Consider the following 16,661-nt stretch of genomic DNA (forward strand, 5'->3'; position numbering starts at 1 on the left):
ATCGACTTCCATCGATTAGCCGAGTTGTGCGACATAGATAGTCGCGAGTCACCTCCAGGGGGAAAGAATTACCTGACCTTCCGTTTAGAAATGTATTGTACTTTACCATTACCAGCAGCAATCGCGTGACCGCCATGCGAACCCTTATCTTTCTTTCAAACATCGTATTCGTTCCGATTCGATATACTGTATGTATAAGCATATGCATCTATCGATCGAATCGAATCGTCTCGAATCGAACATTGCGTCGTTCGGTCATCAGCAGTTGACGTTCAAAGAAATCTACGATGCAAAGTAAGGGATATCATAGCTCCATTCTCGGTCAGTTGATATATTTAATCAAATGAAAACAGCAAGAAACTCGTCGAAAGCAAAAAGTAATTTATTATTCCTAACGATGGGATTTTTACTCGTTACTCATTTGTCAAAGTAACGAATAACGCGTTTGCATGGCGCCCCTTGATCCTCGATAAGAATCAGGCTGCAATTACTACCACATTTTCTCCCGTTTTTATCGAAACATCTAAGTCGCCTAATTCGTAGGCTCGATTTTTTCACTAGGTCTCTCCTACGTATATCATACAACGCATCGTTTTCTTTTTCTTTTCCACTTAATCTAATCGTGATATCCTATTAATTACGATATATGTATAAAAATACGACATGTGAAACTATTACAAAAATAACGATATTCTCCAAGACGCCAAGTTTCAATTTCGTCGGAATTTTAATTTAACGCGACGTAACATCGGTCAAATATTACGATACGATACGATATTAACTGCCTCGTGAAATCCCACGATCTATAAATAAATAAAAACAGTACGGTATACCACGATCTTTCGTAGCTAAACTATCGAAACTCTAAAGGAAAACGTACATCGTGCAGTCAATAATATTATACGTTTTGTCGTCTTGTAGACTAAATTTTATCTTTATCGGGACGGGAAAGCGGAAACAAATAAATTTAAATAGAGCAATGTATCAATGCTGACGGCGTTATCGCATTAACGCAATTATAATGCGATAACGATACAGCTTCGTCTGTTCCTTTTTCAAAACGGACTTATCATCTTTTCCTACCTCCGCATATGAATATACATACATCTTTTACGATTAATCAAGTCGAGATTTAAACGTTCAATATTTACATTAAAATTGTGTCACGCGTCGCGTGTATTTGCACGTACGTACACATATTATACGTATCTATATGTTATGTACCGTCTCCTTTACGAATCGCAAATACTATCGCTATCGATAATCAACGATCTTCTCTTGTCTGTTAGTTATTCCAGATGTAGGCACGCAATTACGATCGCGTAATCTTACATCTGTTTTTGTTGCGTTCCGTTAAAGGAAACTTGGCTGCAGCTGCTCGGATTGTCAGTCCATCGACGATACCTGCTACTCATACTTTGTCCTTTCTAACAATTTCTTAAACTCTGTTTTCTGTCATTTCTTTTTACTACATCAATTTTCTATTTGTACCTTGACAAGGAACGTAACAGAGCCAACGAAATACCCCAAACAAGGCGAAGGCAGGTGACAAAAAAAAAAAAAAAATATATATATATATATATAGCCAAATATAATTACGTGTCGAGACACGGATACGATGAAACCCCGTACGCTCCACAACGCATCATCAGCCATTCTTTTGGCTTCCCAACGCGTATATATGGCGACTGTAAATGGATAGAAACGGGAGCTCGCGTCTCTTTTACGGATTCCTCGATAAGAACCTTTACCGATTTCGTTCTCACGTGTTACACAAAGGCCAAACAACAGTAGTCAGACTAACAAACCATCAAATATAAAACATTGGAAATGTTTCAATCATTTCACCGGCTATTTTAACCTTAACGTTCCATCTGTAAGAGGTACCAAATATACTAGGATTACGCGAATCTGTTTCTCGAAACGAACGATGAAACATCAAAATTGCCTTATTATTATCTAACAATTTATTCGTATGTATATATGTAAATATATATATATATATATGTGTGTGTATACATGTACATATATTATACACACACGCACACATACATATCGTAAGTTATCTGTGTGTATGTACATATTTGGGAGTTTGTATGCAATGTTTAAACGTACTTTACAGACCACATACATACTTGATAATTTATCGTATGATCCTTTTTACTTTTAATCAACTTGAAAAACCGTCGAACCGTCGAACCGTCGAACCGTCGAAAACACTCTTTTTCTCTTCTTAACCTATCGCGCTCCTGTCCGCTGTCATCAAAATTAACACGCTGTGCACGCTGACGCTACATTTTTGGTAATAAAAATTTTGTTGTACAACTAAAAAGAACTAGAACCGGCTGCAAACAATTAAAATGATATGTATTCCGGTTGATCGGAGAAAGATACCCCTTAAGATTAAACAAAATAATAATAGAGGATTCTTGTTACTCGTATGTAATTTTTCTCATAAAAGGATAGAGAGGATTTTTCGCTAGGATCCTATTGAAAAAATAAAAGCGATTCAAAGGGAAAAGAATCAAGTATCGTTCGATAACGGGTTAAAAGTGTGTTGGTCTCTGGTTTTACGAGAATGTGTCGTTCACTCTGAGTGCTATGTACCGTGTAATTTACTGTCATCTTAAAGACACTCTCCAATGACGCATCGTCGAGGTGGCCAGAATATCACAACGTTGATTCCTTAGAGGCGTGTACGTTTGATAATAGCTCAGTCTTGTAGAAGAAAGTTAGTCTCTCGAACGTCGATGAATAAAAGTGTCATCGATTAGAAAAATATCCTGTCAACAAGTGTCGAGCATTAACTCCCTCCTCGTAGGAACGAAAAGACTGAAATCCCGAGAACATCCAGTTTTATCCGGTAGAGAGGTCGTTACGCGACTCAACACGCGGCCGCATGTTTCGCTCTTTGAGCAGCTATTCGTTCGCTTCTTCTTAAAGTAGGCGGAGGTGATTCCGCGTCGCTTTCCTCTTCCGAATTGGAGTCGTCGAGGCTAGTTTTCCCAGCGTATCGCCAGCGTACAATCGCACCATCCCACTGAAATCCCAATTACGTGTATATTTATGGAAACGATGCGATTTATCGTATTTTCCATGCTTAATACTTACAGACGTAGAGACGATCTCTTGATGAAACGGATGCCAACTAACGTCGCGTACGCATGCTTTGTGTCCCGTCAAAGTACTGACTATCCTACCCGTTAATACGTCGTATACTGAAATCAGTATAGCAACTAGTAAACACACACACACACGCGCGCGCGCGCGCTTGCCTATATATATATATATTCTTTATAAGAAAATTATAAAGAAAAATTAGAACCTACTTATTACTCGTCCGGCAGCACATCCCGTGTATATGTATCTTTGACCGGTAATGGAGGAAGGAGAAAAGTGACATCGTATCAGAGACTGAAGCACCGAGTGACCACGATAGGTCATAACGCTGGTGTCACCTTCCAACATAGTTCTCGCTTTGTAGACTGTAACGAAAAAACGAAAAAACGAAAAAACCAAAAAAATGAAATTACGAAATTACGAAATTTCGAAAAATGCTCGATTGATCGTTACTTACGTCGTTTCGGTACACGTTGCCATCGGTAATCCCAGTTTTGATTCGCAACAGCCTTGCGTGTATTCAATTCACCGTTATGATCAGAGAATGCACGAACATCCCATAGTTTGATAGTTTGGTCTTTACTGTTGGTGATGAGATATCGACCGTCGCCACGTGGATCGATATACGTTATACCATCCATGTGACCAGCCAATACTCCAACCGGATGTGGATCGCTTTCATTTAACGTTCTTCTGTCCCAGACCTGAATAAACAAAAAAATGCCAATAAATTGGTAGGGAAACGAAATAAAAGTGTGCATAAATGCGTTGTTGGTAGAGAGCGAAACGAGGCGGAGGCAAGGCAAAAAAAGAAGGAAAAGAATAAAAAGCGTTTATAGAGGTGAGAAAAGAAAGAAAAAAATACCTTACAGAGGCCATCGTCACCAGCACTATATAAAATTTGGGAGGTATTATCAGCAAAAGCAACTGTATTTACGTCGTTGTCGTGACCTTCGATCTAAAAATGAACAAGCACCAAGTAATAAGTATATAAAATGAATGGAAAAACATTATATACAAACCCTAAAGGCACGCTGTTGACATTCTCTGTCGTAGACGTACAGGTAACCGTCGTTCGCCCCACCCAAAATTTCTCGCCCATCGCTAGAAAATACAAGAGAAAATACGCAAAACCTTCGATCCTCGGGACACAGCGGCAACGATTCTTGTACCTCCGATTCTCCGTAAACTGTACACAGATGTACTGAAAAGGAAGAATAAGTGGTGTATCGTCGGACGGTATCTGCGATTAACGGACAAGTTTTCTCGATGGATAAACTGTACTTACAATATTCCGACCAACTCGAATAAACGATATAATTGCCATCGGGGCTAAACGCTGTATCTAAAATACTCCAGCCAACGTCTCGTGCAGGAATCGTTTTAAATCTTACAAAATCTCCGTTATGCGTCTGATAAAGACGCAGAAATTTATCTGTAAAAAAAATTGTATCTCACTACTACGTACAAAAGAGACAAAGCATATACAAGGGTTTCGGGGAAACGTACCTTGACTAGCAGTCAAGAAAAATCTTCCATCTTTGGAGTAAGAACCACAAAATGCTTTGGCGTTATATCTAGCTACCGGTTGCAGGGTATTGGGCAGAAAATTACTACTTATTCTGCATCTTTCTCCCGTACTGAAACCAAGACCTAAAGCTCTTCTTTGAATCATCGACGTCACGGAGAGGTTAGATTTATCAATGTCGTTAATAAATCCAGATGCTAGTTTGGTGGCGAGACTTATTTCACTTTTCTAAAAAAAAAAAAACATACCACGTAAAACTACATCCGCGAGCAATCGTGTCGCGTATAGAAAAATAACGAACATCTAGCCTGGACGTGTTCGGCAAAGATGTGATTCTCGGCGGCTGTGAATTCGCGGCATATTCTTCGTCCGAGTCATCGTGATCCGAGGATATGATGTGCAGTTGGCCGCTGCAACGATGGAACGAAAAGAGTTATACTCTCGATTCCTGTGGAAGTCGAAGAGATGGATCGAGAAGGTTAGGAGTTTTGTACGAGCTTGGAAGACTAACGTAAGACGGATCAGAGATATTAATGAATTTGTTTCGGAGAAGACGGCGAAACGAGCACGAAACGAACAATCGTTCCAAGAGAAGGAAACAGTTTGCTTGGAGAATTCAAGTTGATATATTCGCTCGGTGCATATACGTAGAGAGGTTAGAATTCTTCTCCTCTTTTTCTTCCCGTCCAATTTCATTGAACGAACGTGTGTAGAAATATATAATATATAGATACGGATACAGATTGTATAGAGAATATCCGAATCGGATCAGAGAAAAGGTCCTACTCTTAAACGATGTTCAATTTTTCGTCAAGGAAATAACAATCGACCAACCTGCGTATCAAATATTGCAAGACAGCGGCAAGCCCTGGATCATGTTCGATGTCCATAGTCCGCGAATTAATGCCTCCCATGCAGCGAACAAACGAATCTTATTTACTGTCTAAAATCAAACAAGGAAAACGTCCGAGGGTTGAATGGCGTAGCGTAGCGAGACTACGACTATGACAGTTGAAACAGAGGCGATGACAGAAACGAAGACTGCGCCAGAGAAGTTGACGTACAGGCAGGCAAGGGGAGAGGAACCTGAACGAAGATACGTAAATCTTCCTTTTATGGCACGTGGAAAAAGTTCTCATCGAGAAAATTGTAACAGATCGAAGGTGCGATTGTAGCGATAGTGCGGCGTTTATAATAAACACGTCCACGAGAGAGCGAGAGCGAGAAGGAGAAAATGAGCGTTGACGTTGCGGTGGAGGGGATGTCTATGGGAACTGGGAAGGGATAGGATAGCGACGGTGAGTGAATGTGTGACGTGACATTCCGTTTGTGTGGACGAGGAGCGCATAGAATGGATGTGTTATCGTTGTTGTGTTGAATCTCGAAATTGGAAAAATGGCCAAGTAAATGAAAACGCCACGTATAGGTATAATAATAAAAGCAAACGTAAAGCAATGTTTATTGTTTTTTGCAACCGAATTTGTTGATCAAAACTGTTTATTTTCTAATAAATGATGGGGATAATCGATCCTGTAATTGTTTATCGACCACTCGTAAACTCGATCGTCGCCAAGTTGTTTTTCTTGCGCGTAAATAAGGCGCAGGATGTAATCGGCTGACGAAGTAACTCTGGTCTATTTTCATTTTCTCCTATTTATTCGCAGCCCCTCTCTGACTCGCGCGCGCACATTTTCTCCCCATTTTTATAGTCGCCATGTCTTTCGTCTTACGGCTTACAGCTTTACAAGTTAGTCAGTTGTCCCTACTTTCGGTCATGGTCATACTCGGTCCATCAGGTATATGCGCGTTATATGTATGTATACGCGGTTTCCCAGGTCAGTGGGTTGGGATCGGGTCGGGTCCGGAGCTGAAGCCGAGGTCAAAACCGTAGTCAAAGCTGTAGCCAGGAGCCGGAACCAGGGCTCACGCATGCGTGGTTGTTGAACTAGTTGATCGCAAATTTTTCGCATCGATGACTTTGCGGAACGGTACTTTGTATGTCAACAATGACGTGTCATCGCGTCGAGAACGTTGAAATGAAAGTCGTCGAGCAATACGTTGGATATCGTATTTAAATGACTGGATGATTCGGTCAAATGTAACGTCGATCGAATAAATAAGCTACCGTCAATTTGAAATAGCGCCATCTAACGTTTTAGCTTCGTGATACGTAGAAGGTAAGTATCCGAGAAAAAGATGGGGTTGCATTTGGAGGGTCATACTCCCCTGAAACGGCAAGAATTATCGGAACAGGACCCGAGAAAATCCCAGGAGGAGAGTAAGCAGCGATGGTTGTCGAGAGGACAGAGGACAGAGAGGACACGTCGCAATTTGTATAGACGGTAGATTCGGTTTGGTTCGGTGCGGTTCGGTTCGGTGCGGTGCGGTTCGGTGCGGTGCGGTGCGGTGCGGTGCGGTTGCCGTGTTGTAATCGTGCATCAATTCACGTTCGGCCGTTCCTTTGGATTTCTCGCGCGTTCCTGAACGGCGCGCGCGTTCTCCGAGCTACCGCAGACTATCCTTGGCGCACACAACCCTTCTTTCGGGTTGTTCGTGCTGCATATAGTGCTGCTTTTACGCGAGAGGTATACGATCCGCGTTATCGTCCGCAACAGGTGAGCCATTCTTCGATTTCAACTGCATTCGTTCTTTTCGCGTTCTGAATTCATGTTTTTCTCTATTCTCGTCTCATTTATTCTAATAGCCCGCGTTCGTTAACACATTAGTTTAGATGGTCTTTTCGAGCAAGTTCCTGACAAATTGGACGAAACACGAATCGATCGAGTTTCTCCGGCGCAGGATGCGTTAAACTGTTATCGAGCATAGCTCCTCAGTTCCATTCCTTGGATGGACCTTGAACGATATCTCGAGATGACCGACTTTATCGTTTCTTTAACCATTTGAAAATCCTTAAGTTTGCTTAAAGGATTAACTCGTTGGAACGTTCGCATAAAAATTTGGCAGTTATTTAATTCGTATAATAGAAAGGTTTAGAGGTTTTTTGTACGTTGGAACGGGGCAGGCATTTGCGCGTTCGTTTGTTCGTCCGTTGGTCCGTTTGTTCCAACGAGCGTCTTCCTCATCTCGATATGCTCGACAAGTGGTCGAATTTAAGCTTGACAAGAACAGAAACAGAAACAGAAACAGAAACAGAAACAGGAACGAATGGAGCGTTTTACGAGTGTAACAACCGTTCAGATCTCTTGACAAATTTTAACGCGAATTGAAACTGTATCCGGATTCAATCTCCATCTATCCAGTTGAATAAAATACAATCGTAAAGAAATGATCGTACGTACGACACACCGTTGCGCGTATGTTTGCGTTGCCATATGGTACGGAGGTACGAATAAAAATCGGTAAAGAAAAGTATCTACATATGTATTTATAAGAGACGGAAGGAGATGTGAAAAACAAAAGTTTAAGCAGTATTTAACAACGATCGATGTCGGCACGAGGTCAAATGATTTCGAAGGTTCGTCTAGGTACTAGATCGTTTTGTTTCCGCAGGTGTGCTCAGCGAATAGCTTAAAAGCGATCGTAGAAAGAGGAAAGGAACGATAATCGAGGTACGCAAGGAACAAGAGCGGTAGTAAGTGTACTACATGTATACATAGCCATAGATATAAACGTACAACAGTACGTACAAGGGTATATACGGACACATTCGATCGAAGGTGATCGACTGAACGGTCAGGATTAACGTTTTCAGATTTTCTCGTTATGTTTGCCAAGTCGAAACGGAGCAACGAAATACCGAATGTTCTACTGACGGATCCGTTGCAAAATTTATACGACGTGGGAAAACAGTCGGCCACAGCTGGTCCGGAGAACGCGTGGCGTATATACGATGGACGCAGGAAAGCGGACGGAAAGGTGAGGTATCGGTAACGCGATACGTTGTAGGTGCATACATGTGTAGATACGGTAGTCGGTGTCTCGATACGTTTATCAATTTATCAACCGATTCGTTGGATCGATTGCAGGAAATATCGATATTTTTATTCGACAAAAGATCGGTCGAAAAGCCTAATAAACTTAAGCGTAAAAAAGTAAGCGTGACGGACATTTTAAGATATGGACTACAACAACTGGAAAGTTTCCCTCATCCAAAAATCCTTCAGGTTAGAATTACGCTGGAATGTCTCACGTTTTAAACATCTACTACACCTTTAAACATCAAATCCATCGTTATTTTTTCTTTAATCGCAGGTATACAAAGTAAACGAATACATGAGTACTTTGGCTTTCGCTTCGGAGCCAGTGTTGGCAAGTCTTGCCAATGTTTTGGCCTATCAAGAGCAGCAGCAACACATAAATGCTCAAACGAGACAAATTTCTTCGAGCAGCAGTCGTGCCGCCTACGCGAAAGATTACAATTTGTTAGATATCGAGATCAAGTATGGTCTATTGCAGGTAAGAGGGTTACATATCGATTGAATTATCGTCTTTGATTCGATCACCTCTGGTTCTTTCGATCGGTATATTTACTACCGTGATCAACACGAACGGCAACACTTTTTCATTTAAATTGCGTACGCTTATCGAAAGGATTTAATTTCTTTGTTCTTTTTGTTAGTTTGCTAGCACTCTGTGAGACATGTGTGTCAAACTGTATGTTGAAATGTGCAATAGTCGTTGAGATTCGTTTGTTTCTTTTAATCTAAAAAGGTGCTTCTTAGTGGCATTTCAGAATGTATAGAAAGAATTCAGCAAAGAATTTGTTTGAAATTTTGCTAGAAAAATGGAATTTTTCCGCGAAAAGAGGGAAATTTGAAGAGTCTTGGAATTTTTTGATAACAATAGTATACATATCCGTATCTCTGTTAAGTTTGTCTGTTCGCTTTAGATTACCGAGGCCCTGCTATTTCTGCACGGAGTTTCAAAAATTCTCCATAGAAATGTTTGCCCTGCAAGTATTATAATCACCAAGACCGGTACATGGAAGTTGGCCGGCTTTGAATTTTTTGGTGAGTCGTCCATTATTTTTGCTTTCGATTCTCGATTCGTCGCGTCACGTCGTGTTCTATCGATTATTTCGTTTGTTTCTTTGTACCTGTTTGTAGAAAAATTCGGCGATGGTTTTATATCATTGCAACCATGGAGCAGTAACGTGCCAAAAATGGCACAGCCGAATCTCGACTATATAGGTAAGCATATATCGTAGACCACGATGCTGTCGGTATTGGCAAAGTTTGGAAAGCAAGCGTTTCTTGTAAGAAAGAAATGATGGTGTCGTGACCGTAGCTCCCGAGATTCAGCAAAAGAAGGTGGGAAGCGTTTACAGCGACATGTACAGTTTCGGCATGACTATATGCGCGATTTTCAACCAGGGACGGCCGCTTGTCCAAGCAAATAACAGTTGTTCAGAGTATCTGAAGCAAATTGAGCAGGTTTGTTTGCAGCTTTTGTTTTCGTGTGGTTGCGAAAGAAATGTTCTCGGTGGAAACACGGTTGTTTCCAAGAGTTGCGTTTTCTCTTTCGCTTTTGCTTTCTCTTTCGCTTTCGCTTTTGCTTTCGTGGTCCCAAAGGGGTATTTTTGGTTCTGTTGCACCGCAGCTCAAGGAAAAAGTCGCCGCGATATTGCCCGTAATTCCGCTTCCTCTACAGGACGCCGTTACGCATCTATTGGACGTCGATCCAGATAATCGGCCTATAGCGCAGGTTTTATCGATGATTAAATATTTTCAGTACGTAAAGGTTACTTGAAAAACGAATGTTTGCAATCCGGTAAGACTTTGATTATTTTTCAGAGACCCTCCGGTCCACGCACTACAATTTCTCGACATAAGTAAGATGAAAGACGTGGTTCAAAAAGAGCATTTCTACACAACTACCCTAATGGAAATCTTGCCCTATACCCCAAAGGTAATCGCGACGCGATAGACATATCACAGATATCGATACGTATGTAGACGTGTATATCGAAAAGTACGAAAGTTGATCCATCGATCCATCGATCCATCGATTCATCGATCCACCAGATCGGAACATTTAACGGCTCGCAAATAAACAGCTTTCGTAGTTGTCGCGATACGCGCGTGGTACCTAGATCGACCCACGTGTTTAAACATTCACAGAAATTGTGGTATCAACATATTTGGACGTATTTACAAAACGAATTGGAAGGACAAGAAGTCCAATCCGCGGTACTACAACCTGTGCTGTACATCGTCCAGAACAGTACTCAAGAGGAGTACGATCGGATCTTATTTCCAACGTTGCGGTAAGCGCGACCGTCTACGTGTCTCTATGTACTTATTTGTAGCTATCGTAAGCTCGTGAGTCTGGAAAGTGGAAAGCGCGTATCGTTTCTACGTACTTGTTTAGTTACGGTTGCACGCTTGCGTAACGAGATTTGTCGTAGGTTACTTTTGGCGAATCGCAAAACGATTCAAGGAACGGTAACGCTGTTGGAAAAATTGCATTTGATATTGAATAAAACTCCTCGAGAATACGTGCAGAAGGAAGTATTACCAATGTTGTATACGTCTTTTGAGAATTCAACAATTCAGGTGCAGGTGCGTGGATAACGTAACGATAAAGAATCAAAAATACTTGATATACGAAAGAATAGCGTAATTTCTGTTTCGCAGACAGCGGCGTTCGTAGCTGTGTCGAATGTGACTCAGTACATAGAGGACGACGCAATTCGAAATATAATACTGCCGAAATTAGTTGTAGCCTTTCAGAAAAGTACCATAGATTGTCTGACACTTTTGAACGTGATTCCTTGCATTTTAAGTCGCTTGGAAAAGCAAAAAGTCATAGATTGCATTTTACCGATATTGTTTAACGTGAAGTTACAAGATCCTGAGGTGATTGTACAGGTTGTAAGTGAGTATACGTATATGTATATGTACATGTATGTATATACGACGCTATACATACAAATGGTACAATGTAATAAAGCACTCGCATCTATCAGATTTTCGTTTCGTTTCGTTTCGTTTCGTTTCGTTTTGTTCGTCACTTTTATTAACAACTAATCGATCGATAATAACGGTAATAACGATGGTTATTTGACATTTTGGCAGAAATTTACAGATTAATGTTAACCGATAAAAAGTATGGGCTATCGGTGAGTTGGATGGCAACTCGGGCAATGCCGAGTTTGTTACCTCAAACAATCAACCTTGCGTTAAATCTCGAGCAATTCGAGTTGCTGTTGAAAGTGTTGCAGGATATGCTTTGTCTTATAGAGAGGTGAACTTGTTTAATTGTTTTCGATGAAAAATATTACGAAATCTGGTTCGGTAACGATCACACTTTTTTCCTTTCATTAAACAGACATCAAAGAACTCACTTGACTTTAGATAATTTGGAAAGACATCATCATCGCAACTTGCGACATCAATATAGTACGGATAACGTACACGTGCCGCCTTTTAATATACCGAATCTACGCATAGAACAGCGTAAAACCTCTTCCGCCGAAGATATGGCCAGGAAGAGTAGTATCGGTAAGACGAATTATCGGCTTTCGTTGGTCTCGATGAATTTTCATGAATCGTTAAACATGGGTGGTTTTATTCGTTGTACAGATTCCATATCGATGACAGCTTCGGCCGAGAATATGGCGAGAAAGAATTCGATAAGTGGCATGTTTTGGTGGTCTTCGTCGAACAACGACAGTAACTTTCTCCGAGTAGCCAATGTTTTTCCAAACAGACGTCTATCGGACAATACTCTGATGGCACCGAAAATACGAGTAGCACCGTCGTGTGCAAGTTCGCCTGGTGGCACACCGGCTGGAACCTTGGCGTTCCGGCGTCACTCGAGTACCGGTTCTCAAGATCGTCGGGGATCGAGTATAAATTTATCTCCTCCCACGGTATAGTACTTGGCCTTTGTTCTAGCAATATTTTTCTCCAAAAACTGCAACAAGTTCTTTTTTCATTTTTCATTTTTCATTTTTCATTTTTCATTTTTCATTTTTGCATGTTATCGTATCGATTATACTCGACCCTTTCGATACGGTTCTTTCTCTGACCGAGAACGACCATCGATCGAATATACGTACGTAATTTCCATATGGAAAGGGTTAAATGTCGCGTGTTTACTTGTCGATACGTATACATATGTGGGATCAATAAAAGTGGATAAAGTTTGATAAAAAGATAACAATTGAATAGGTTACTACGGGATATGGTGGTACGCCTGTATGGTTTGCTCGTTAAGCTTTCTCTTTTCGAAACGATTCTGGGATCCTACATGTGTATGTACATATAATAGCTACGTATACGCGGTAGTGGATTAAACGATAAGTAAAACGGAATAAACAATATGTGTGTGAATTCGATAGGGTGGTGGCATGCCGATCACCAGCAGCAGCGTTCCACATTTGCTCAATTCAAGTATGAACAGTATACGAAGCTCGAGACGTCCATCCGTCTCCTCGACGTCCTCCCAGCAGGGCGCCGGGCTGCTTCAACAGGTCGGAACATTCGGAACGAGCATGGTAAGACAACAACCCCCAATCTGCCTCAACCTCAATGGACCACCATTACAACCACCAACACTTTGTCCATTACTCCAGCTACCGGGACAGCCTTCCCACTGACCCTTCGTTAAAGTGTAAGGATATTCACTAGCTTATCCATCGTCGCCGCGCGTCGTGTTCTTTTTTTTTCTTTTTTCTTTTTTCTTTTTTACCCTTTCGTTCCAGATCTTGGCAATATCGTAATCTACTATCGCTACCTAGAATGCAGAAAATATTGGTCAGTCCTTATTCGGCAATCGCAAATGTATCTGATGGTAAGATGGAGAACAATGCAGAGAGAAAAGATTAAGGTTTCCGGAATAGAGAAACGTTACACCGTGGAGGCGGCCGTTTCGATTACGTGGACGGCCAAATATTTTCTCTTTCACGCTTAGTTGTTACAGTCTTTCTCTTTTTCTTTTTCTTAGTAAACTATCATTTATAAATATTTGTTTTCCTTTTCATCAATGCGTTCCGTTGAAATTGTCATCGGAACGAGAATTTCCACGGATCGACGCGCGTTGGTTATCATTTCGGAGATACAACGATAACATACTCCTCTAGCTTTTACCGCAACTCTTCCTTCCTTCGTTACTTGCCGACTATCACACTACGTAATCCAAGTACACGATACCTCTTTAAATTTTAAATCGACCAATGGATCGACATGATCGAAACACTCGATTCCTAGTATTTCTTTACACAAATTGTTTTCAACTTCCAAGCGTTAGTATTCTCCAGCGAGTAGACGCGAGTCGAATCGATCGATCGAGAAGATGGATCGGTCGACGATGATTCGTGTGATTAATTGTTCGTGGATTCGGTGTTGAGCGTCAAGTAATTGTTGTTACGTTGCATCTGGTTACAGTACCAGTTTCTTAGACGTTAACGTGACCAGTTCGACGCCACTAAAACTTGATCCGAAATGACGGCGTATTTGTGATAATACTCGAAGAAAGCGACAAACGAAGAAACGAACAAGGAAGGAAAATACAAACTAGGACAATCCGTGTTTCCCGAGAGAGCACACGTAGCCTAAACATTCATCGATGAGAATGTTTCCCAACGAACAACACTTTTATATTCTTCGTTGGAGATCGAAGGTTTCTAGACATTATAAAATGGCCTAATCTCGATCGTAGCTCGTATCATTTCTACGTATCGACCACCGCTCTTCTATTCTATCGTACCAAGTATATACGAGAGAGTAGAGGCGTATCGTCCGCGTACTTCTATACGCATCGAAAGTATCGTTACATTACGTCCTTCCTATGCACACTTTCAAGTAATCGTAGCCTAATCAAAGATGAGGTTGGATCGGCGAGAACCTTTTCTTCTTTTTTCTGTTTCTGCGATAGTTTATTCGCAATCTCAGAACTTTATGTCAATTGTTGTGTACTACAAATGTTGCGTAAAAAAAAAAAAAAAAAAAAAAAAATAATTTCCTGTGAACGTAATCGCATAGCAGCAGCTATATAGCTCGAATGTAACTGTTATATAGTGGGTTAAGTTGACGAGGTACGAGAATGACACGCGTTACATAAATGTAAAGAAAACATCTGTTTTCCAATGTACTACACACCCACCGTACACCGAGTAAACATGGAAGAAGCAAGTTAAGGTTGAACAATGAGGGTTGGATACGATTACGAGTTGGATAAAATTATAAATGGGACGTAAATGTTTGTAACTCGCGATGAAAGTCTATAGATGTCTGTATAGTATACTTACATAGCGCGTATCTTGTGTCAACCATACATATCAAACGTACACATTCCTAAGTACGCGTAATGGTGTACGCGAAGGGTATATACACCTGGCAACATTTGCGTTCCTCGAGCGACTTGTAAATTTTCCTCGATACGATAGAGATGTATGTATGCATGTATGTATGTATGTATGTATGTATGTATGTAGAATCGGTATTTAATATGTTTATGTGTGAAATTCGTCGGTGGTGCGTTGACGTGCATCAGCGTAAAAAGAAAAAGGGTTAGAAACGGGCTTATCGTTGGTTAGATGCAGAGAAAGAGAAATAAGCGGATAAGAGAACTCGAGCGGTTGTTTAATTCTCGAGAAGCTGTTGCAACGAATATCAATTTGTAAATTTCAATGCGATCTTGCGACGTTACCACGAGTATTATATTTTCATAATATACTATATATTTAATTTTCTTTACATAGGCTGGTGGGGCAATATTTCATATCGCGTACATACGGTTCGAAGAAAGGGTCGGGGAGGCGTGTTAACGTTTTTTTAAAATGTAGTAAATACGATCGATGGAACCGTTGCTCCGCAGGCATGCAACCTTACCAAGTCAAGTGTCCTTAAGGTTCGTTCTTGGAATTATCATCCATTATTTCGAATCACGAGCGTAAACAATTCTGGACAATCGTGGACAATCATTGAACTTTAGCGAGTGCTCGTTGACGGGTTTCGATTCGAGCCAGAAGTCTATGAAAATTCGATGGTTCGTCTTTTTCCTACATCACCGGTGTTATTTCGATCAATTTTTTTCTAACGATAAAAAGAAAACAAATGAAAAGTGTCTGGTGTCGATCGCCATCACCGTATCACCGACTCGATGGATCGTTGACACGTCGCGAGCCATTCGTTAATTTTCCTTTGCGGTCTGTTCGCGCATATCATGCAACTATGTACGTACCGCGCGCGAACAGGAGACGACAATCATTCTTTCGAAGCATCGATATCGATATCGAGATTCGAGGGAACAACGCTTCTCTAATACGTACCTGCTAGATGGTAATTTCTACACTCGTATCTATGTAACTGTAGTTGTATCGTTTGTAATACCCAACAATGGGTTCGGCCATTATCATCGGCTCTTGCGACAAACAAATTTTTAAACGGCACCTCTGTCACTATTATTCTCTGTTGTATGTGTAATATCTCATATCCTAAGTGGAATAATTTTAACGAAACTATCAGAGCATGTTTAAAGCCTTATGGGAAAGAGAATCACGACCATCTTAGGTGCCCTGACTAGGTACGTGCAAAACTAGCGTACCCGTTAAAGTGTCATCGTCGTTGTCACTAACTCTCGTTGTTATGTTCCGTATTTGCATGTGGATCGATGAATCGTCGATAAATAATGTGCAGGATAGATTTATGTCACTCATACGTGTCGAAAGAATAAATGGAATTTCTTGTCACGATATTCGAATAACAGACTATATATAACAAATTTTTTTCTGTAGACTCTTGATCCAATTCTTCGATCTTATCGGTAAAATTGTGTATTCATTTCTGAGCAGATACAATAAAAAAAAAAAACTGAAAAAAAGAATGAATCGTCGTATAGAATTAATTAATATTTATTTCCTTTCTCTTTTTTTATTTTTATTTTTATTTTTATTTTTATCTTTAGTCTGCGAGGGTTATCTCTGCGTGGGTTATTTTTGCGCGGGTAATCTCTGCGGAAGTAATCTCTGCGAGGGTTATCTCTGAGAGGTTTACCTTTGAGTTAGGTCTGGGTTAGGTCTGGGGTCAGGTCTGGGTCAGGTCTGGGT

At 40.7% G+C, this 16,661-nt stretch overlaps 2 protein-coding genes across 7 annotated transcripts; one reads left to right on the top strand and one right to left on the bottom strand.

Annotated features, from left to right (window-relative positions):
- Positions 1 to 524: 524 nt before the first annotated feature.
- On the bottom strand, positions 525 to 6,099 carry LOC128894895 (DDB1- and CUL4-associated factor 11). Of its 2 annotated transcripts, none has more exons than XM_054156958.1 (10): positions 5,483 to 6,099; positions 4,950 to 5,058; positions 4,630 to 4,876; positions 4,409 to 4,555; positions 4,143 to 4,324; positions 3,986 to 4,078; positions 3,578 to 3,824; positions 3,330 to 3,485; positions 3,112 to 3,218; positions 525 to 3,040 (listed from the first exon to the last, which is right to left on the bottom strand). In XM_054156958.1, exons 1-10 carry the CDS (start codon positions 5,560 to 5,562, stop codon positions 2,885 to 2,887), a joined length of 1,524 nt encoding a protein of 507 aa, XP_054012933.1. In that variant the 5' UTR covers positions 5,563 to 6,099; the 3' UTR covers positions 525 to 2,884. The 2 variants fall into 2 exon arrangements, with proteins under 2 accessions (XP_054012933.1, XP_054012934.1); XM_054156959.1 differs by having other exon boundaries at positions 528 to 3,040; positions 4,950 to 5,096; positions 5,483 to 6,096.
- Positions 6,100 to 6,840: 741 nt separating this feature from the next.
- On the top strand, positions 6,841 to 14,571 carry LOC128894883 (SCY1-like protein 2). 5 transcript variants are annotated; one of them, XM_054156927.1, is made up of 18 exons: positions 6,841 to 7,263; positions 8,159 to 8,217; positions 8,361 to 8,524; positions 8,635 to 8,772; positions 8,861 to 9,064; positions 9,498 to 9,618; positions 9,715 to 9,798; positions 9,896 to 10,041; positions 10,208 to 10,338; positions 10,402 to 10,516; positions 10,729 to 10,874; positions 11,016 to 11,169; positions 11,245 to 11,485; positions 11,686 to 11,854; positions 11,939 to 12,111; positions 12,193 to 12,482; positions 12,954 to 13,225; positions 13,999 to 14,571. In XM_054156927.1, the coding sequence occupies exons 3-17, from the start codon at positions 8,372 to 8,374 to the stop codon at positions 13,209 to 13,211; spliced, it is 2,523 nt and encodes an 840-aa protein (XP_054012902.1). In that variant the 5' UTR covers positions 6,841 to 7,263; positions 8,159 to 8,217; positions 8,361 to 8,371; the 3' UTR covers positions 13,212 to 13,225; positions 13,999 to 14,571. The 5 variants fall into 5 exon arrangements, with proteins under 5 accessions (XP_054012902.1, XP_054012904.1, XP_054012906.1 ...); XM_054156929.1 differs by lacking the exon at positions 13,999 to 14,571 and adding an exon at positions 13,317 to 13,550; XM_054156931.1 differs by having other exon boundaries at positions 6,842 to 7,263; positions 12,954 to 13,109.
- Positions 14,572 to 16,661: the final 2,090 nt, after the last annotated feature.

The sequence above is a fragment of the Hylaeus anthracinus genome, unplaced genomic scaffold (assembly GCF_026225885.1).
Source record: "Hylaeus anthracinus isolate JK02 unplaced genomic scaffold, UHH_iyHylAnth1.0_haploid 4, whole genome shotgun sequence".
Lineage (NCBI taxonomy): Eukaryota > Metazoa > Arthropoda > Insecta > Hymenoptera > Colletidae > Hylaeus > Hylaeus anthracinus.